Source organism: Danio aesculapii, chromosome 8 (assembly GCF_903798145.1).
Source record: "Danio aesculapii chromosome 8, fDanAes4.1, whole genome shotgun sequence".
Lineage (NCBI taxonomy): Eukaryota > Metazoa > Chordata > Actinopteri > Cypriniformes > Danionidae > Danio > Danio aesculapii.
Window position 1 is genome coordinate 8,253,151 of NC_079442.1, and position 23,847 is coordinate 8,276,997.

At 36.5% G+C, this 23,847-nt stretch overlaps 1 protein-coding gene across 1 annotated transcript in view; it reads left to right on the top strand.

The window, feature by feature from the left end:
- Positions 1–23,847, top strand: part of acot7 (acyl-CoA thioesterase 7) — a 104,677-nt gene that overhangs the window by 78,606 nt on the left and 2,224 nt on the right. The window contains exon 7 of the mRNA XM_056464292.1: positions 13,285–13,401. Coding sequence (XP_056320267.1) covers positions 13,285–13,401 — 117 coding nt within the window. The remainder of the gene's footprint in view (positions 1–13,284; positions 13,402–23,847) is intronic.

Sequence of the window (23,847 nt, forward strand, 5' to 3'; positions counted from 1 at the left end):
GAGCGCTAAATTGAACAGCAAATTTCATCATACATCGCAGTGGCTCTAGGGTCAGCCGGTTGAGGGAAGAGATTTCGGGTAATCATCACAAGAAATCTAATCGTTGAACTGCTTGCCAGCAGCAAATTTAGCTCCTCTGGGACAGACTTTCTAATTGCTGTTTTTCCATTGAGTGCCCAGTTCTCCTTCTCATAGCGTGAGCTGGGGAATCTTACATCATTCTTTGACAGCGCAGTTAATGCCCCAGTATACTACTTTTCCATTTTTTTAAATTTTATTTTAAAATGACCTTTGCAGTACTATATTGTTAGAGAACATTGCAATGCGTCCTTGCTAAGAGTGAGTTTAGATGAATAATAAATACAGTTGAACGTCAAAATTATTGGCTCTCCTGTATATCTCCCAAATGATGTTTAACAGAGCAAGGATGTTTTCACAGTATTTCCTATAATATTTTTTTGTTTTGAAGAAAGTCTTATTTGTTTTATTTCGGCTAGAATAAAAGCAGTTTAAAAACGTTTTTTTAAAGCCATTTAAGTTCAATATTAAGGCTGCACAATATTTCGTTTCAGCATCGTTAGCGCAATGTGTGACTCTGCAGTAGTCACATGGCAAGATCTGCAACGTCAAATTAGGATTATAATAATCAGCCACCACAGTTCAGAACGTGTATCGAGTCTGCGCAAAGGTTAACCCTAATATAGTGAAAGGTTTTCATTTAGAAGTGTTTCTAAATACCTGTGACTCTGTGAGATTTCAAGCGAATTTAAGCCAAGAAGTTATAAAGTTGAAGCTTTAAAAAAGATTTATTTTATTTATTTATTTATTTGAAAGACTATACAGTGTTATTTTAAATATGACTGAATTTCTGTGCCTCAATACTGTTAGATTCCGACGAAAACCATAAAAGATGGTTTATTTCATTTGCATCCTTGTTTTAGTATGCTTATAATTTGTTTATTATATTTTGTGAAGACTCTGCCTCACAAAATAATCTCAATCACTTTAAACATATGATTTCTAAACAGTGTTACAACTACTAGTCATATTTTGAAATTGTATTTATATTGCAAAATATATTACAGACATAAAGAACATTGCAATGTCAGTTTTTTTCCAGTTTCGTGCAGCCCCAGTCAATATTATTAACCCTCTTAAGCAGTATTTTTTTCCGATTGTCTATAGAACAAACCATCATTATAGAATGATTTGCCTAATTCCCCTTACTTGCCTATTTAGCTTAGTTAAGCCTTTAAATGTCACTTGAAGCTAAATACTACTATGTTAAAAAATATCTAGTAAAATTTATGTACTGTCATCATGGCAAAGATAAAAGAAATCTGTTTTTAGAAATTACTTATTAAAGGTGCCATATACTGCATTGGTTTAATAAGTTAAATTATTCGCTGATATTTACATGGTAGGTTATGGTTTCAGTTTAAGTCCAGAAACCGTTTTATAAGCTCATTTATTACTCTATAAAATGCCCAAAGAATCAGAAGGTTCATAATTGACCATATATGGATTATGTCTTGAATATTAATGAGCTCTGCTCTGACTTGTAGTTCTCATACACATTGCATGTTATATGCTGAACACAGACAAATATAAACCCAATCAGAGTAATGTTGACCTATTTTGCTCATGAGGCTAAATTATGATTAAACTTGACAAATGAGAGTGATAGAGATATAGCGCATTGTATTTTTAAGCTGCAATGTCAATGAAAACAGAGCCAGAACTTACTATTATCTGCATGAACAGTTGCGCTGAGTGATTTGACATGATTCAGCATCTACACGTTTGTTGAAACATACACTTCAAATTTGACTGTAAACATGATAAATTAATAAAAGAGACAATTAAACATACCTTATGCCTCATTAAAGTGGAGCTGAATAAATGTATAATCTGTAAATCTTGCATTTTGCATCCTTAAGCATGTCTTACGCAGTCGTTGCCCAGTATAACGTATAGTAAACGATCTGTGGTTGCGTTTTTAAAGTAAAAGTCCCACATACTTAGTTAAATATAAGCTTTAAAATAGCTAATGGAGGGAAACTATCAATGTTTTTTCTCTAGAAAATATTGTTGCTTATCAAACAGAGACTGAGGCATGCATATTAATGATCTCAGAGCTACATGAGTCTGGGTTCTCTTGATGATTTCAGGTCTGGATGAACGACCTAAAGTAATCATACATGCAAATGCAGAGGGCATGGTCCATGAGTTTCATCACAGTTTGTTTTGTCCTCCAATTGCCCCGGTGTCCACCGGGGTTTTACACTTGTGGAATTTACATGATATCAAGGAAACAATGGTGTCTGAGGCTCATGGTATTTCCATTTTCATATACTGATCTCTTATAATTCTACTATACCTTGGTATACACAGATTTTCATTATCGGGTGCCTTTAAAACTGTCATGTTTAAAAATGTGTTGAATAAAATCTCTTTTCTGTTAAACAGAAATTTGGATAAAAATATGTGATAATATAATTTAGGAAGGCTAAAAAAAATCTGACTTTATCTGCTTTGCACTTTCCTTTTACCAACAAATTAAACACAACAACAAAAAATGGTTCCTGATCCAAACCATTAGGTTGAGATGAATTACTCATATTTCAGATGTAAGACATTCATGCTATTATTGATTGTGTCACCAGGTTTAGATCCATTTGTCTATGCAAATCAGCTGAAAGAAATCATTCTGACTGACGATTGTGGAGGCATATAATAACTCCAGGAAGAAAAAAAGAAAAGCAGGTTTCAATGTCGCTTCCATAATTCAGCTGCAACGGCGAAAACTCTCTGCCCATCATAAGAGTGAGTCAGCTTGACTTTCATTTCACCTTACCAAAGGCAGATGGAGACAGATAGAGAGAGCGTTCATGAATTTAAATAACTGTAACACACAGTCTCACTGACTGTTCATAATATTATCCATTTGACATTTAAAAAAGAGAAGAAAATGGATAGGAATGCATTAAACACTAACACGACTCGAGTTCCTTCGTATTTTTTCATCACCATTCATGTTCACTAACTGACATGGTTTTGTACTTTCAAAAGCATATATGCGTGACACTTCAGCTCCTGCTGAAGGGAGTGGAGTATGGGTATGTGGCTTACTTGAGCTCCTTATTTTCACGTAGAGCAGACACGGCCATTTTAACCTAAATGCGTCAAGCCTTCCATTCTTGTTCACTTCCATTGATTTTTTTTCTTTGTCATACAAAACCGCTTCCTGTGCTGATTAATGTTTCAAGCCTGTATTTTCTTATCTGTTTTTTATTATAATGTACAGTGGTCCCTTGTTAATCGTGGTAGTTACATTCTAAAAACAATCCGCAATTGGCTAAATCCACAAAGTACTCAGCATTATTTTTTTACAATTATTATAGATGTTTTATGGCTGTAAAACTCCTCACTACACACTTTATACACTTTTCTCATATAGGCATTAACGTTTTGACATTTCTCTCTTGTTTAAAACACTCTCAAAGTTCAAACCTTCGTAGAAAAATAAGTCCAGTACAGAATGAAACTAAAGATCATAACAATTTGATCTTCATTTATTTATTCCGTAATGGCGCCCTACAGCAGCGCAACTCCTACCTTCCTTTAGCATCTTCCTTTGCCTTTGGGTCTTACCGCAGAAAGTTTTGTCAAACCTTGTGGGGAGAAAACTTGCAAACATACAGTACTGCACTTCAGAGTCACTCTGCTAGCGATCAAAGATTTATGTTAATTTGGCAAGCTGAACGCATTCTGTACTGTACAGGAGACATGGCATGGAGATCGATTGACAATGGTCTACAGCCAGTCAGGACGCAGAACACAATGCACTGTAGAAACAAAAGCATTATTGCATGAAATTTTGCGAAACTGAGAGCAGTGAACATATTGGTTTGTAGTGCATGAATGTTTAGTGACATTTGTTAACTTGTCATTTACCTGTAAATCAGAATCGAGCTTAATTCATTATTGCAAATAATGGAAATTTTAATCTTCGTGTACACTCACTCTAAAAAATCCAGTTAAATTTCAGCTCAAATTTGGGTCATGAAAGATTCCACCCACCGGCCCAATGACGGAATCTAGTGTTGTTGTCGAAGGAATTCTGCTTATATGCCTTTTCGGGCGCTTCTGGAATAAGTAATTTTACTTTATTAAAATTTGTTGACCAATTTCACTTTTGACTCTACGCATAATTTAATCTGACTCCACTTTTGATTATTCTAATTTTGCCATTTATGTTTTTTTTAGCTGATCTCATTTTTAGTTGTGATACAATTTAGATTTAGATTTTTCTTGGGTCCAATTTTCTTAATTATATGTTCATTAGGGATCAGACGCCACCCCGGGTTTGCGTGTCTTCTCACGGACAGTATGTCGACACTCTGAAGTTAGTCAGAGGATGCATGATAAACTAATACTCAAATAGACTGGTTGCCAACTGCTCACTCATCCTAAAAGAATAGTTGATGTAGCCAATTGCAACTTGCTAATTTCAGTGATTAGATGATTGAAAGATCTTCATGCTGTCATGCCAAAACGCCTTCGTACAGTCAAATGCGTCTCTTAATCAAATCTAATTATGCCGAATCATAAAGGTAGCGCAGACTCCACTTAATTTACTGGATACAATGAATTCGGAAGACTCCAGAAATCAATCAAAAAGGTTAACATTTATTTTCCAGATAAAAGTGTATCTTGCCAATTACAGAATCAACCTATAAAAGCCAATTCGGAAGTAAATGCACAACATCAATGACTCAAAGATAAATCTAAGAGTATAGATGGAAATCCAAATTATACATAATGTTGGGCTTGAGAGCTCTACACTATGGGCCGGTCTGGATACAGACTTGCAACCCCAGACAGACATTTCGTCCTTCTCTTTAAATACCCTGTGAGAGCAATGAATGGTTATTTGCCAAAGTTAACCAGTGACTTAAAGATTTACTCATCTGTTGGGATTTAATCAAAATTTATTAAAGATAGTGAACAAAACCTCCTTACTAGTCACCACCTCATCCCATCGAGTCACACTAGTTTTTAGTTACTAGTCACACCCATCAATACCAAAGGGGGAGAAGAGTTTCAGGAAGAGGGGCAAAAAGTGTGTCAAAGTCTGTCCTGGGCCTTTTCTTCCAGATTCCAGAGTTGTTTTTGTTTTATTACACGGCACATTTTAATTCTGAGTAAAAATACATCCCTACAGTCACATATGGGCAAATTCAACCATTGGGGTTTCTTTTTATATTATTTATTTTAAATGCAATTTTGAACCCAAAGGCAGCCGTTTCCATAGAAATTTAAAACGTTGAAAAAGAAAAAGATCACAATAAAACATTTCAAGTCAATCTGTCGTTTTTCATTGTTAATTATCATAATAATGTCAATTCTTCCTTTTCTTCTATGGGAAATTTGGAGTTTTATAACTCTTTATTTTAAGAACATGACAAACACTTGATAAACTGGCGGACAGAAATGTTCTATAAGATGTTCGATAAAAGTTGCTTTTATGACAGATTTATTCACATTACATACATTAAAGGTGGTCCGCTACGATATCATATTTAAATTGTAGTTGATGTGTAATGTAGCTGTGTGAACATAAACACATCTCTGAATGTAATATGCTCAAAGTTCAATGCAAAGAGAGGCATTGGCTTTTACAGAGGTAGCTTAGCAAAGCCTACAATGAACACATTTTGGAGACTACAAAAAATACATTCGGGTTAGTGAGATCACAAACACCTCAGGTTACATGCATACAACCCGTGCAGCAAAGGGGCATGGCAAGAGGCACTGTAGTGTTATACTAGAATAAGCTAAAATGCCATCCAAGCTCTGCTATTCATACGAGAGAAGTGCTTACAGTTTAATTTTAACTATGTTCCAGAGAATTATAAAAAAAAAAGATATAGCTAGCATTTGACAAAGGACAGCTTCCAGAACCTCTCCCAGTTCAGTGCTGGATTCAGTTGAAAACTGTGGATTGTGAGCCACAACCTTTAAGAATTTTTATTTGTTAAAATTAATCAACTACATGCACAGTTTCTAGCGTTAACTGTGTGTTGTAGCAAGGACGTAAACAAGGATGTCAACAACGGGAAATTGTGTTTGGCACAGCTAACAATTTATCTACAAATTCATATTTATCTGTCAAACCGCTGTAAACACACAATCTCTATGTGGACGCTTTCCCTGTGTTCTACATCTCAAATAATGAAGATATGCGAAGGTTTCATATTACTTACACATGCTTATTCCGAATATATGTTAAAGACACTTGTCAAATTTATTTTAGAGAGCAGGCATCTGGTTCAGCTGTGTGCTCTTCATTTTCTGTCTGATTCAGGCAACTAACACTGCTGACAGCTGCTCTGACTGGACTGTTTATACAGCACAAAATCGCGTGCTTGTTGAGGCCTGACGCTCTTCCTGGTGTCGAGTCCGCGAATCACAACACATTAAGTTAGCTGACCAATCAGAGCCTCTTGAGGGAGGGCCTTTCGGAGGAACTAGGATTATGTCGTTTCATGTTAGCTGAGTAGCTGTATATAATCAAAGTAAGACATATTAAAAAATTCAACGTGATTTTCTACAAATAAAGCATGAGCACACATTGCTTTGCATCTTATAAACACAACAAGCCTAAAAATACACTCTGGACCACCCCTTTAAATAATTGTTGGCCATTGAATGGATTTCCTGAGGTAAATGTAAATGTTGTACATGTTTTTGGCTCGCATCTTTGTACGGTTAAAACATTTCAGTACTGTTTCTGCCAACATACCAAACATATGATGATTGGTTCACACATCACTTGAACTGAGGCGCTACACAGCCATTTGTCACTCCACATTTAATCACTTTTTATTAGTATATTTCATATTTTATAGAATTTGATGGCTTTGAATGTTTTCTTTCCTATAAAAAGTAACACAATTCAAATCATACTATGATCAGGAAAGAGACTATGAAGAATGAATGCGTCAATAAATAAAAAAATAAAAAAACAATACAATTCGTCCCTCTGAATGTATTTTGACCCCAAAATTTAAGTAATCCAGCCTTGGCTAAATAATTTTTGATTCACATTGTCTAAGGTGTCATTTACACTAGTGCATTTTTGTTCCAAAACCGCGTTTTAGAATGAAATGCTCCTTATCCAGACTGGCGTTTGTTTGTGTTTCAGAAAAATGATCCACACTATACAGCTTAAATGAGACCATTTATGCTCCCTGAGCATGCTCATATTTTGCTAGCATCTGTATTGTCTGCTACCAGTAATGTCATATGAGAGGGGCTCATTAACAAATCAGGGAATGATATGCAATAGTCCAGAAGGCCAGACAGAGCGTGATATTGGATAGCCATGCTACCCGGTTTTAAAGGTCTGTGCTTAGGTTTGCCTATAATCAAAAACAATCCCAGAATTTCCAAAACTAAAATGGGGTCTTCAGTTATTGAAAACTCAGTTTCACAGATCGAAGATGCCAGAGTAGTGTGGATGCCATGTGCAACCATAACAAAAGCATACACATTTTAAATGAGAACACAATAGTGTAAACGATACTTTTAAACTAATGTGGGTCAGAATATAGACCTCCAACAGAGATTGGTAAATACTTGTGGTATTTCACCGCCGCAAGTTACATCTTTGTTTGGGCAAGGTAACCCTATTAGGAATATATTGGGGACTATGCTGTGTGTCACTGATTGTTAATGACTTAAACGTTAAACGGCACTATCAGCCTAGTGGTAAAGTGCGCCGACATGTAGCACTGAGGTGCTCACTCTGCGACCTGAATTCGATTCCTGGCTCAGGGTACTTTGCCGATCCTTTCCCTCTCTCGCTGCTTCCCTATGTATTTCTTAATTATCTCTACAGTCCTAAATAATAAAGGCGAAAAACACATAAAATATATATTAAATAGCCCCTATTATGCATTAAAAATGTCATATTTTGGTTTTGGGGGTCTACAACAACAGGCTGATATGCATGCAGGGTCAAAAAACACCTTCGGTGTCTTATAATATGCATTTATTTTTACCTCATTATCCCAACAACTCCCATATATTTTGTTTAGCGATTCATTTGTTCCCAAACCCCTCCTTGGCAAAATGCTAATTAGTAGTCCGATGACCCGGTCTTGTGGATTGGTCAACTGGGTTCAGCGTGAGACAAAGAGAAACGCCCACCATGGCTTATCAACATTGGTTAAAGTAGTCAGAGGGCAGAGTATATGTGTGGAGCCCAATGCAGGAGTGCATTAAAGCAATCCAGAAGCATATGTGTTGTATTCTTAACCATAAAGTAAAACAGCAACACACATTCAGTGTTAATCCACCCAGTGGCAAAAGCTGAACTATTTGAAACTTGACCGTCACACGTGTGTAGGAACAGCTGAAGGAGGGCATAGCAATGACAAACGCAGTGGATCGCAAGCTCACTAATGTGTTTAAATCCATAAAGAAAGGGCATGTGCCATGTTTTCAATGTGGTTTTAGACACATATGAGAATATAAAGAGTAACCAAGATACAGTACAAGCCATGTGGAGCGGTTACAAGTAACAAACACAATTAAATACATAATTTTCAAGCTAGAGAAAACAAGGAGGCAGCCATTTTAATCACACTTAAGTTACATACACTTGTGAAATGGAGGAAGAAACTAGTTCCTGTCAAGCTCTGATAAAGTCCCATACATCAGTAGTCTTTTTGTCACACGTTTTCTACGTCACGCCAACACGGCTTAAGATTCGTTACTCCACAATTCATTAAACACTCTCTGAGTCGACTCTTTCATAGATGACTCAATAGTTTTAGGCACTGTGCACTTCAAATCTTCAAATTAAGACTTAGCTGGATATTTCACTTCGTGCTGTGTTACACAGTGCATATGGATGTCATTTTCAAAAAAAAAAAAAAAAACAAAAGAACTACAATTTTGTCTTTCTAGTGCTTTTTTGGGGCTTTTTAGGTTTTCAAAGTAACTTGAAAGCAAATATTTAGTATATCCGATTACTGTTTACATTCAGTAATTAGTAATGCAATCAGATTACAGTTTTTAGTTTGTAATTAGTAATAATTTGTAATCTATTATTTTTAAATAACTTACCCAGCATTGATGATCAGCCACTAAAAAGGTAATGCTTGTTGAATTCAATTTGCTACTCATGATAGAAAAGGTCTCATGTATAAAATGCCTCTTTTTGACACTCATGCAAAACCTCAGCAGCCATTTCATGCTTTTCCCATATTTTTACACCATCGCATATCCTGAGATGACGCTTTCTCACTAGCTGTGAGGATGCTTTGCCACAGATTGTCAAGAGAGAGTTTTGGAGGGGGGGAGGGGGAGTGGTGAAGTGCACTTTCACTGCCATGTGTAAATTGAGGGAATCTCACTTGTAGAGAGAGTCCCCGGGGTCCATCGCTAAAACCAGCTCATACAGGTATACCGGGTAGTCAAGTCTCTGCATGACGGTGTTAAGGGAGCTAACAAAATAGACACTCATCTGCGAATTAGTATCTAGGTTACCTAGGAGTGTCATTCTGTTCTATATCTGTGCAATCTGACCCCTTACTAACTAATCATTACCATTTTGTGTATTTTTTCTTGCTCAGCACTGAATTTATAGCACTTCAGCTTTCAACTGTTATGTAATGTTTAATGAAAAAAAATGTTATGTTAGTCAGTATTCCTTAAGTACAGGGTTATTCTAAAAGTGGGTTCTTTTTGACTGTAAATGCAGTTTACAGGGTATTACACTCACATCTTAAGGGCACAGTTTGTCATTTTCGCCACTAGAGGGCGCATATTTGCAACAAACAAAGGCGTAGTTTGATGACTCCATGACTCCATTCATAGTTGTTGTTGTCCTCATTACATCCTACTGTATGTGAAATTGTTCATGGATGAGCTAAATATTTAACATTTATCAGTGTTGGGTTAATTACAAATTACTGATTACTACTGGAAAATTCTAATTTGATTACATTACTAATTACTTAATGTAAAAAGTAATCAGATTACTAATTACTTTACGTTAAAGTTACTTTTAAAACAAACGAAACCTATGAAAAATAGGTTTTAGGTTAAAAAAAGGTTATAAGTTAACTTTCAGTAATTTATCAGACCCCCTAGTTTTTTGTGATTCCGCAATCGCTAAATCCAACACAAATTCAATAAAAAGTCGGAAATTTTTGCGATCCTGCTAAATTCTTAATTAAACTCAAAATAATCACAAAAAATTTAAATAATTTCATAAAACATCAAATTCCAAACCATATAATCAAATTATATTTATTTCAGTTTGTAATGAATTGTTTTTTCATGACTTATAGACATTGCATACGCAGCGCACGTGATGTATTTGAGTGTCTCTTGAAAATTGACATCTCACCTGCGCCCTCACAATCATTACATTACATGAAAGTGGGGGGGAATTGTTTTGCAGACTGTGCAGTAAGCAGTTGCAGATAAATTGCCAGTGATTTACATGTGAAGTCAATGCAAAGATGGGATTAGACATCCTGTGACACGAATTGGGCATTTTGTGCGTTTAATGCGCTGCAAAATAAAGTGAGCAAACATCTAACAAACGGAGCAGTGAAACAGATAGAAAAGCAAGCAGCTTACAGTGATGGAGATTGGTTCAAGAATGACGGCCACTGAACGTTACTGAATTGAGGGACAATATTTGTGCTTTACATGTGTGGCTGATATTACGATCTGCGTAAAGTCAATAAATGTTTTTGTTTAACTCTTTCCCTGCAGTTTACGAGATAAAATGCTTCCCTGCCATTGACGAGTTTTACGCAATCCGTATATTCCATGTATTATGGTAGGGGAATCCCTAATATACAGTTGAAGTCAAAATTATTAGCCCCCCTTTCATTTTTTTTTCTTTTTTAAATATTTCCCAAATTATGTTTAACAGGGCAAAGAATTTTTCACAGTATGTCTGATAATATTTTTTCTTCTGGAGAAAGTCTTATTTGTTTTATTTCGGCTAGAATAAAAGCAGTTTTTATTTTTTTAAACACCATTTTATGGTCAAAATTATTAGCCCCTTTAAGCTATATTTTTTTTTCGATAGTCTACAGAATAAACCATCGTTATAGAATAACTTGCCTAATTACCCTAACCTGCCTAGTTAACCTAGTTAAACCTTTAAATGTCACTTTAAGCTGTAAGAAATGTCTTGAAAAATACCTAGTCAAATATTATTTACTGCCAATATAATGTGTTTGAAGGGTACTGTGAAAAGTATTGGAAATAAGGGAGCATAAAAAACATCATTCCATGCAAAAACTGGAGATGGAAGTTTACCTACCAGTACTTGCTAGCAAAGAAATTTGAATAAAATTGTGGTGCTGAGACCCTGGTGTTGTTATAGAGTTTAATGACCAGGTGTGAGCTGTATACGGCTTGGTTATACAAAGTGAGAGGGGCGTTAGATTGCAGATAGTATGATTATGGTTTAACAAGATACACTGAAAAAAATATGTTTGGTGTTCGTACAAACTACTTATGTAAAATGAGCCGGAACAACACAACTTTTATGTTTTATGTTAAAGCCACAAATTTGTTAAAACTACCCAACCCACGACAAGACTGGGAGAACATGCAAACTCCACACAGAAATGCCAACTGGCCTAGCTGGGACTCGAATCAGTGACCTTCTTGCTGTGAGGTCGCCGAAATTTATTTACATGTCACTGGTAACGAAGTTAGTAAAAAAGTATTACATAAAAAATACAGTATACTAGCTAGTAATTAAGTGATACTGCAAGAACGATTACACTCATGTATAAATTGTGGTTGTGAACATCCTTCACTCTAGACTACGTCTATAGAGACTGTAGTACACTGAAGCTTTTATTTGAAAAGAGCAAAGGAAATCGAGTTTTCCATGATGTGACCCCTTTATATCTATATCACATGCAGTCTGCTTCCATTCATCTCTGTTCAAGTGAATTACCTCAGCAGCCAGATATTTCTCAAAGCAGGTCAGCAGCGATGTCTTCCTTATATTCCCTGAGTTAGTGGCTGTACTTAGCAATCTTCACACCTAGTAACTCACATGACCTGACATTATCCTCAACAGCACCTAGGCAGAATTTTATAGGATGGTTGGGACACTTCATAAACACTTTTTGCTTTGCAATATAATTTAGATTTATCTACATATTATCACACGTTACATTTGTCCAAAACAATTATCTGCCCAATATTTGATTGTGCCATGTTTTCAGCTTTCATTTGAACTTATTTGAATGTTTTTTATCTTAGTTACATGCTAAATTCTGCTGAAATCAGTTGTGGTAACTCATGATTTGCTAGACTTAAATTTGATTTGTATGAACAATTCTTCTGTATGAACAGACGCAAAATCAATCCAGTTTTGTTCCAAAATGGCTGGCATGGTTTTTCGTTGAGAGGGTAGCTGTGCTTTATGTGATATGGAAGGCTGAAAAAGGCTTGGACTTGTTTGGTGCAGTTTCTGGGTCCATCAGACCTTTCAGAGGCCTACCCATGTGCTGTATACTTTATAGAGTATGACTGTTACAGCTGTTTAGTAACTAGTAAATGCTGCATCGTTTTGCTTTATGAATGTTAGGTCGGGTCTCTTCTGTATGTTTGTTTTCACCATGTGACTAACAGACTGTCTAACAGACAGTACTTTGGGTTAAATTACTTAAAGACACCCAAGAACAGATAAGCCGAATACAGCCAAATCTAACAAATTTGGCGAGCCAGCCAGGAGCGGACAAGCCGAATACAGCTAAATCTAACAACAGCAGATGAAACAATTTCTTTAGCTCATTACTGATAGCAAAATGGTTGCCAAGCAACAGTCACATGTTTATGTTTGTGTAGTAATTTAAATCAGCTTCGAACATGGTTTAACCAATCAGAATCAAGAACCAGAGCTATGCATTTTACAACAACATGCTTTGCATTCCACCATAAAATCAGTATGTTCAAATTAGAGGTGTCAAAAATATTGTTAATTATGAAGGTCTTATAAAATAAAATAATAAAATTGACTATTAGCTTGCATTAACAATTCTAGCTGCTGTTATGTGCTGCTACTGTTAATTCTATTTAAATAATAGTATTTCACACATTCAAATATCACTGCAACACTGCCATAGCAGAGGATACATCAGACATCAGTTGTTCAGCTCTTGTCAATACAACATTTTTTAAATGTTTTTATATGGAACTGATTGTAAGTTTCCCTGTCATCCGCAGGTGTGACGATGAAGCTGATGGACGAGGTGGCAGGAATTGTTGCTGCCCGTCATTGCAAGACCAACATTGTGACGGCATCTGTGGACGCCATTAACTTTCACCGCAAGATCAAGAAAGGTAATTAAAACACTTCTTCCAAGGCTTTTCACTCTTGTTTTTGTTGTAAGGAATCATTGGATTTTTAGCCGTGTCTAACCCTGGAACCCCTGGAACTGTCTTATCCAAGTAAACCAAGTAAACAAATGCACTTACTGCATCTCCCTTCTGGTTTTCAATGCCTCTATAGATTTTTTTTAAAATTTACTTTAATTTTAAACATAATATATCATTTTATTACCTATGTTTATTAAATTAAATTAAATTAAATGATTTATTTTGACCAAACCATGTCTTGAGTAATTAGTGACCACATATATCCATCGGCTAACTCCTGTTTATAGCCCAGTAAATAATCGTAGCACCATGACTTACAAGTGTATCAGTCAGCCACACGGCCACTCCATGAATGGAAATTTGCGTTTGCCTTTTGTCATTTCCTCTCACCACAAGAGTGCCAGTCTGTGCCTGTAGAGCTGGCAAAGTGTTTGTGATGGACACTTTCCAACCCAAGGCTTCCAACAACCTTCAACACCAGAGAAGGAAACAGCGAGATAGCTGCACAAGTAGATTCCTGATACCCAGAAACTGAGCCAGAGCTAAGACCATAAGGAATTGACTGACATCATCCTCTCCTTGGCCCACATCCTCCTCATGAACCTGAGCCAGGAGGCAAAAAGACTAAAGCTGTGAGCCATATAACTCCAAGAGGAACTGACCGGTCTCAAATAGACCAGCAAGAAAGGGCAATGAACAGACAGCAAGGGCAGGATTTTCCAAAACAGGGCACATTTGCACAAGAGCTATTAAGAGAGAAGAAAATTGATATTCATGATGTCAAAGTTAACCCACTTCATAAAAGATTTAGTTGTTTAATAAAAGCAGCTTGCAGTAAACAAAAAAAAAGCAGTGATTGCAATGGTAGAAAACTGTAAAAATGCTACAGTAAAAGTCCATAACCTGGATAACAGTAAGTTTCCTTCATACTGTATATGGCAGGGGTTCTCAACCTTCTCCTAAAGTTCTCAAAACTTCTTTCTCCGATCAATTTTTGAAGGCTCATATGTGTAAAGGCTTATATGTATATAAGTAAATGTGTGTATATATATATATATATATATATATATATATATATATATATATATATATATATATATTATATATATATATATATATATATATATATATATATATATACATATACATATATATAATACATATATGTGTGTATATATATATATATATATATATATATATATATATATATATATATATATATATATATATATATATATGTGTGTGTTATATATATATATATATACACACATATATATATGTAAACATACACAGATTCAAATGGAACCACAGGTTATCAGAGAGATTGCAAAAGACCAGCTTCTGCTTTAAACTGGACTGACTGAATATCTACTATTAAATATCTACTATTCAAATATATACAGACAAATGTAAAATACAGTAAAACACCCTAAATCTGTTAAAACACGTCGATCTGATGGCGGTTGAGTTTGCTGCTGGATATTATTGGGAGATCGCTGACAGGAACAGTAACCGGCTCCACCAGAGCGCATCTGAACACTTTCACTTTACATGGTTTGTGACAGACTTGGTCTACGTGTACTAGATGCAGACTCGATAATGAGGCTGTTTTTGCGTATGTATTAAATCAATCAGAGAACTTCAATCTATAATCAATCAGAGAATAGGAGAAAGTGCATTACTTCGAACATTTTAATATAGGATATTAATAATGAAATCCAAAAATGATAGTATAATATTGAGACTGAGAGTTCATCTTGCGGCCCACCTGCAGGATCGCTGAGGCCTACTAGTGGGCTGCGGCCCACTGGTTGAGAATCCCTGGTATATAGGAAATAACCGCAATTCACTTTCCCAGAATACCTTGCATCACACTTAACTTTTTTTGTGCTTTTTTGTTGTTGCTGTTGACTTTATTATGGTTCTATTTAGTTTTTCTTTTAAGTTATAAGTGTTGATAAATAAAGTTCATTGCTTTATTTTTATGTGTGCTACCATGATGGTGTATCATAGCTTATGGGAACAGTTGTTTGTGGTTCACCATATGAACTTTCTCATCCCCTTATGGTTGTGTTTTTGTCTGTGTTAAAATGTTATTATGTGTAGATGTTACTACTGCACAACATTTGCGTGACAAAAAAAGGAAACAAGTTAATTTACCATAAAATTTGTATTTACTTTCCTACTGTATTTTTAATGATTGAATTCCGACAACCATAGCTGCCTATTCCTGACTGAATGAATGAAATACACTGTTTCTTAAATATCTACAAACATATTATGGTATTTTTATGCTTTAGAAGAGTCAAAAACGTACATACAGCACCTTTAAGAATGAACAGAGCCTTAAGGTTTACTGTTTTCACAGTGAAAACTGTGCAAAGATGAATTATTCATTCTATTTAATTATGCTTATTACTTTCTCAATTCATTCATTCATTTTTTGTCTAACTACTCGGGTTTTAATTCTATGAGGCTTCACTGAGATACCCAGTCTTCTCAGATTAAATTACTTTTACAGCATTGTGTGAATTTCTGACATGTACTAGGTAAAGCTTTCAGACCTTTAAATTATTCAGTGTGTCTGTGTAATTTCGGTAGCAGCTACAGTATGTGGCTAGGGCTTAACTCATCAACACTCATTTCTACATCACTAACTGGTGACCTAACAGAATTGCAACAATGATAAACATGTCCGTCATTGGCAGGGCAAACAGAAAGACTCACACTAATTTGGTCAGTCAGCTGTTCAGTCAGACAAGCAATGATCTAATGCCACTGAGTCTGCTTATTACTGTGGAAAAGGGAAAGGTAGGATACTGTATGTGATAATTCTATCAGAAAGACTTGGCAGCAGCTTCAATTTTACCCATTGATGGCTGAAGGTGGAGTGAATCTTTATCATCTTCGTTCCAAATGTAAAACATATATATAGTTAGCAAAACACTTTTATACACCTTTTTAAGCTTTTCTGTGTATGCTTTGTTAGGGAATGGTCATGTTGGCTGTCTGTGGTGATGCGCATTTATTGATACTTTCCAGATGTTCTGGTTGCTGTATTTTAAACATTAGCATCCCTTCCTGGAATTGGTGAACTCAACTTATTGGTTTAATGGCTGTAATGGTTTGGTCAGCTTCGTGGCATGCTTTCAACATGTCTAACACTGTTCCCAGAACCCTTATATAAACATCCTGAGTGGGGCTATTCATAGCTTACTCAGCCACTCTGTACCGAGACAATCACATGCATGCATTTTGAATTCATATTAGGGATGCACAATATATAGTTTCAGCATCGATATCACAATGTGCGAATCTGCAATAGTCACATCGCAGGATCTGCAATAGCCTATTGGTATTAATATAACATGACCTAATTTAATAGGTTCTAATAGTGTGAAAGATAGTTTATTTGCATGTGGTTTTTAAGGCTGTAAGATTTCAAGTGTATTTAAACCATTTGAGCACAGCAAATGACAAAGTTTGCCTTTACTTTAAGAAAGAGCAATTGTGTTTATTTGCGAATGGTGTGATTTTACATTTTGATTATTGAGTTTCTGAACCTCATTTAATAATAATAATAACAATTTTTTTACTTTTATATAGTACTTTTCTGGACACTCGTATCGCTTTACACATTTTTGGGGGGGTTTGGGGGGGGGGTGGACCTCCTCATCCACCACTAGTGTGCAGCATCCACCTGGATAATGTGACGGCAGCCATATTGTGCCACACCACACACCAGCTGATTGGTGGAGAGGGGACGAGAGAGTGGAGTGACGAAACCAATTATATAGGGGATGGTTAGGAGGTCTTGATGGACAGTGGGCAAATTTGGCCAGGATGCTGCAGTCAAACCCCTACTCTTTTTTTGAAGGACATCCTAGGATTTTTAATAACCACAGAGAGCAATCACTGAGCAAATAGAGTCCTCTTAACCAGGCATTCTCAACCGGTGGGCCTCAGCGATCCTGCAGGTGGGCCACAAAATTAAGCTTAAAATGAACTCAAATATTATACTATAATTATTTGATTTTATAATTAAATATGTCACATTAAAATTGTAGTAGTGGCGTTTCCTGTTTCCCATCGTACAACGATGATTAGAGTTATATTAACTAGCTTGCGCGTGGCTCACGTCTACGACTGGTACTGTATCAGAGTCGCACAAGTCTATTGATTCACAAACTATGCGTGTTCTCTTTGTGTGAACACTTAAAAATATCCGCATAGTTGTTCAAATTAACGTCCTGCTAGCGTTTTATAACAATAATGTCTAGCTACAAACCAAACCACCTTTAGATGGATGTATTTCAACAGATTTAGAGGGTTTTTACTGTATTTTACATTTAGGGTTAGGTTGTTTATTTTAATGGATATAGATCACTAGATAAATAGAAGTCAGTCTAATTCAAAGCATCAGCAGTTTTTTTGCCATCTCCTGTAGTCCTGTCAGGCCTAAACACTCTGCAGTTGTAAAGAATAACCGAAGTAAAGAATTCAGGAGCTTTGAACCCGTCTGTGTGTTGTTTTTTTTTTTTTTAAGAAAATTTAAATATATATATAATTACATTTTATATAACAATAGAAAGAGTGGCGTTGCAGAGTGCTGTCGCCTCACAGTAAGAAGGTCGCTGGTTCGAGCCTTGGCTGGGTCAGTTGGTGTTTCTGTGTGGAGTTTGCATGTTCTCCCTGTGTTCGCGTGGGTTTCCTCCGGGTGCTCCGCTTTCCCCCACAGTCCAAAGACATGCGGTACAGGTGAATTGGGAAGGCTAAATTGTCCGTAGTGTGTGTGTGAATGAGTGTGTATGGATGTTTCCCAGAGATGTGTTGTGGCTGGAAGGGCATCCGCCACGTAAAACGTGCTGGATAAGTTGGCGGTTCATTCCACTGTGGTGACCCCGGATTAATAAAGGGACTAAGCCGAAAAGAAAATGAATTAATGAAAGAATAATAATAGAAAGAAAAATTTTTTGCTTATAAATAAAGCTTTAAAATAAGCATTTTCTCTAGACAGTCAGAAGCCTTCAAAAACATTTTGGAGAAAAAGGTGGGCCTCGAAGTGAAAATGGTTGAGAACACCTGCTCTTAACCATACTGGGACGTTAGGACCCACACAGACTGCAGGTTGAGCACCCCCTGCTGGCCTCTTCTGGCAGCAACCTAGCTTTCCCGTGTGGTCTCCCATCCAGGTACTGACAGGGCACAGCCCTACTGAGGGTGCTTTCACTCCTGTTTTGTTCCGAAATAGGGATTAAAATTTTTGTAATGTTGCACTTTGTACTTGATGCGATTCGCTTTCACACGGCAAAGTTTCTAAACGGACCAAAGAAATAAAACATGTCACGTGCGAGTTAACTGTCCTCACATTGGTCAGAGTTTCACGGTTTATTTTTCAAAGTCCTTCTGATCTGTCATGCGTCCTTATTTTAATTTATGTCAATGAGCAACCAGACATTACAAGCGGAAAGCTGCGCTTTAATTTTGAATGGTGACACCCACAGACATCGTCGCCAAGTATAAATTAGAGGTAAGACTTTCTCATACAGAGCCCTTGGCTAGAATTATGCATTATAGCCTTTACATTATAGAGAGAAATAACAGATAAACCAAGACTGCAGATCGGTCAATTTTCCTAGCGGATAAACAGCTCTCGTTAATTAGTTCAGCTTGCTTTCAATTTTGTATTTGACATGAAACGCACATTTACCAGTAGGAATGACATTTTGCCCTTTATAAAACCATATATATGTCTATGGCTCTGATCGTTATGCTTTCTCACTACAATCGATTCGCTTCAGAGTTTGTTTCAATCAAGCCAAGACCACGTCATTCAGGCGATCTTGGACCGATTGATTTGGTGCAGATCCGAGCGCGATTGCTGGTTTCACTTATGCCAAACGAACCGTGCTAACTGGGGAAACGAGGCAGGTTCCAAAACAAAAGTCTAGGTGTGAAAGCACCCTTAGACGTTGAAAGCTAGCTGCCAATGATCATTTATTCCATTTGTATCTTTTTCTATTGTTTACGTCTGTGCTTTAATTTATTTAGCATAGTTTCGAATAATAATACTAGTAAATTTTAAAATCATTAACCAAAATGACCTCTAAACAGCTGCACTTGTATTTGTATTTGTAAACATGTCTTTTGTTGATGGTTTCTCTTTAACTTAAAACTTTAGCATTCATGCAGCTGCTTTTGTCCAAGAGAAAAAACAAAATGCTGAATAAAGGATAACTATTGCTAGCATTTGGAGGCAGAGGCTCTATCTTCAGCTATAAAAATAGTAAAATTTCCACGTTTGACTACACAGAGGTCTGTGCGACAAACATGGGCCTATTTGGAAAATTATTGTGAACACATTTCACTTTGCTTTCACATGTGGAGAGGTAGGTTGGAGTGTGCTACAGCTTGTGAGACCCTCTTTAAAACAAAAGACTATGGTGTTGTACTGAATCTGACTCACCGGTTGTCGTAAGCATTTTAATGATTTTTTTAAAGATACATGCAGTTCCTAACGAGCAGTTGCTAAATGCGTACTGAATAAAGGATTCAAAGGCTTTATTTTCATGAACAGAATAGATGTGAATGCGTCATCTGCGTCAGTATGATCTGATTGGCCCACAGTTGATGAATAATGTCTGACGTCAGTGCATTCTGAACTTCTCTTTATGCGTTCAAAAAGAGGAGAATTTCGGGAAATTGCTGGTAATATTACAACATTTCTTTCCAGAAATTGATGGAACAAATTTTTAGTATTTTTAAAAAGCGCCTGTTCACACATGATCCCTTTTCGGAAATGTATCTGTAATTCCTATTGAGATTGAGAACCATTCTGTGATAATGACAGCTTCAGGGAGTAACGGCTCTGTGTAGTAAATGCTTCTACGTAGGGATGCTCAAAATAACGATTAACCATTAACCAAAAGGGTGTGTTTGTAACGGATTAATGGAATCAGTTAAATGATTAAAAAATATTATTTGATATAGTTTGGCTGCATAAGGAGCTGATCACATCGAACACGCTTATTAATTCATGTTATTAACGTCGCCTCATTCGCCAACCATAGAGAACTTCTAGAGGTCTCCATAACCCTGGACCAGGCCGTATCCTGAGCAGATGCTGTAGTGGTCATAGAGAAGTGGAGAACATGAGACTGATTCCTGAAAGACCACAGTGACAGAGGAGTCTCTGCTTAGATCTCGTGGGCTAGCATGAACACCCGCCGGTGACCTACTCACACCTGCAGCTTCTCTACGATGGACGTCAAGCGTTCTCCAGAGAACAAGTTAAAAAAGAAATGGTCCCATGTGAAGGTGGGGGTTTAGAGAAGAACAGCGGCGCACCGTCAAAGTGTGGACCAAACAATTTCAGAGTTGATTTGAATATTTGTTCTCAAATAGTGTCAGAGTTTGATTGACTTTTACAATTTTTAAGACATTTAAAAATAATATTAAATAAATAAAGTGCTAATTCTAAAAAGAATCTTGTGCAAAAAGCAGGATGTTTTTCTGAACATTTGTTACTGATTTTATTGTATAATTTGATATGGTTGTATTGTTTAATTCATTTGCATGGTTATTTTTTTTTAAATCGAGAAATTAAGCCTTGTGCAACATAAAGGGCATATATTTATGCCTATCTGACCTATTTTTGGCTCAAACTATAACGAATATCTAATGAATGTCATACGTCAAACTAGCTTTTACCGCGGTTCAACAGCATGGTATCGAAACCTTATATACCTGCTTGACAAGCGGATGATCCTATCTCATACAGCTGGCATTGCACAACTCAAAGATACTTTGTAGTGTGCAGTTTTACATAATTGTCTCTCGGAGTCGCCAATGGAAAAAAAAAATAAACACACACAAGAAATGCACGTACGCCAGACATGAAGTTGGCATGGACCAACGCACATTCTCACGTTAATTTCATCGTTAGTAAATCCAAACGCGAGCGTGAAATCTGGCGTATGCAAAGTTTTTATGCATACGGAGTGTTGATACATAAGGTCTCTATCAAGTTTTTTTCCTTCACTTTTATCAATTGGTGAAGTTTTCCTCGCCACTGGCTTGCTTAGTTTGAGACTTGTGGAGCTGCGCATCGATGGATTTGCTCTTCAGTGTTTGGATTTGAAAATGCAGTGAAAATTAAGCCACACTAAACTGAGCTAAATTGAACTTCAACTTTGAAAACTGGAATGACAGTTTCAATTTTAATTTGTTAAGCTGAATAGACTCAATCTACAAAAATCTGTAAAAACACTATAGAAATAAAGGCGAATTGAATTGAATTCGGGCGAATAGCGCCAAAGAATGTCTGATTGCATCTATGCATTGACTTAGCCTGTAAATCATTCGTGCTTGACGCTTCATCCCCATCTGGTATGAACGTACCATAAGAACTTTCAACAATGAAAGCAGTTAAATCTGTTTATTTACCAACCAGTTTGGAGATTTACTGGGTTTTTTCTTCTTGGGTATTTGGAGTTTTCCCACAAGAGCGCCCTCTACCCTTTGGAGGAGATTTATTACTGATTACTGAACTGTGCTTCCTTGACAAGGTGCGCATGACAATCGATCAGATGAATTAAATGGAAAGACAATGCAAGAAAATAATATATCTACCCTCAGGCTGTGTTTCCATGGAAATCAAGACCAGACATATACATCAGAGAGGGCAGGAAATGGACCTAACAATTTCCAACCATCCTTTCTTGCTCAGAATAGCTCTAAACGGCAAATTGCCATGAATGCTTTTTAAATGAGCGAGATCCACTTTTCTACACTGTAACTAGCAGTTCAGTGTTTTAAGGTCTTATTAAACCATTCTGCAGCTACCTCAGGGCTCCATTAAATGCGTAAAAGTACATTTAAGTATTATCTTTTTCCCCAGAATCTATTAAATATATAGGGGATAATGAGGTCTGTCCATTCCTGGGCTGAGTTTAACAGCGCCAGGTGTCAAAGCCACATCACTGACAGGGCCAGTAAAATGAAAAAAATTAAAGGGAGCAAGTGATTTTCTTTGATCTTACCTTGATGGATAAGATCAAAGTCGTCAGATAGAAAGCTGGAGGGGGCTGAAGTGACACATGGTCACCCTCCCTCCGCGTACACAAAGCAGGAACCTTCTAATTCACGCAGCCTTATTAATTCTCTCATTTTCCGTGGCATTTGCATTCTGTTTACTATGAGCTTCGCACCAAGCTTTTTAATCAAAGTTTATCCTCTAAATCCTTTAGCTTTTTACAAAGAAGCAGAATACCGCTCTGCAAGCATTATCTGCAGATCTGTGTTGTTTGGCTCATTAGAAATGACAATACAGCTTTAAATCAAAGAAATATATGTCATCTACTAGGGTTTGCTAATGCTTGGTGAAACTACAACCAAAATTTGGCCCAAAAATATCTTTAGCTTAGTAAAGTAAAGCTTGACAAACGTTTTTTGTGTGCATTTGTACAAGAGAGAGTGGGAGAAGGCATGTTTTGCATGATTAAATGCAATTTCATGGGGCAAATATGGTGGTGTTCACCCTCCTATGAGCTTTTTTTGTAGTTATAAGAGCTTTTTTGTTATATTGAACAAAATTACATGTACTAGTATTCAGTATAAAGTCTAAATTAAAGGCGCTGTATGCATGTTTTTGACTCTCCTAAAGCAGTTGCAGATATTGGAGAAACAAGTGAACATTCTTGTTTATCTGAAAAACAATGCTAAAGTCAGATATTCTGCTTTGAAAATGTGCATTACATGCTGGAACTACTGTCTTTGTTTTGGTCCCTTTAACCCGCCCAAAACCAGTTTAGCCAATTATATTTCAGCACCCCGGGTTGCCTTGATGGAAAACAGTGTATTTCATCCATTTAGTCTGGAAGACTCTCAAAGCATGCGTCCGTAACCGAATGCAACCTTCGGTGGACAGTAACAGACTCCAAAATGAGATGCAGATTCAGAGTTCCACATGAGGTGTTTTATTAATTAGCAAATAATATAAATAGTATGAACATACACATTAGGTGAGCAGGTTACATTGGAACCCCATTTCCTAACTAAACCCTACATGATGAGATTTGCAGTAAAAAGCAATTACTGCTAAGCAATAGATGTTAATAACTGTGATAGTTGGGTCTAGGTTTGGGAAAGGTGTAGACGTTAATAACTGTGATGGTTGGGTTTAGGTTTGGGGAAGGTGTAGATGTTAATAACTATGATGGTTGGGTTTAGGTTTGGGGAAGGTGTAGAAGTTAGTAACTGATGATTGGATTAAGGATGGGGAAGGTGTAGATGTTAATAACTATGATGGTTGGGTTTAGGTTTTGGGAAGATGTAGACATTAATAACTGTGATGGTTTGGTTAAGGGTTGGGAAAGGTGGAGACGTTAAAAACTGTGATGGTTGGGTTTA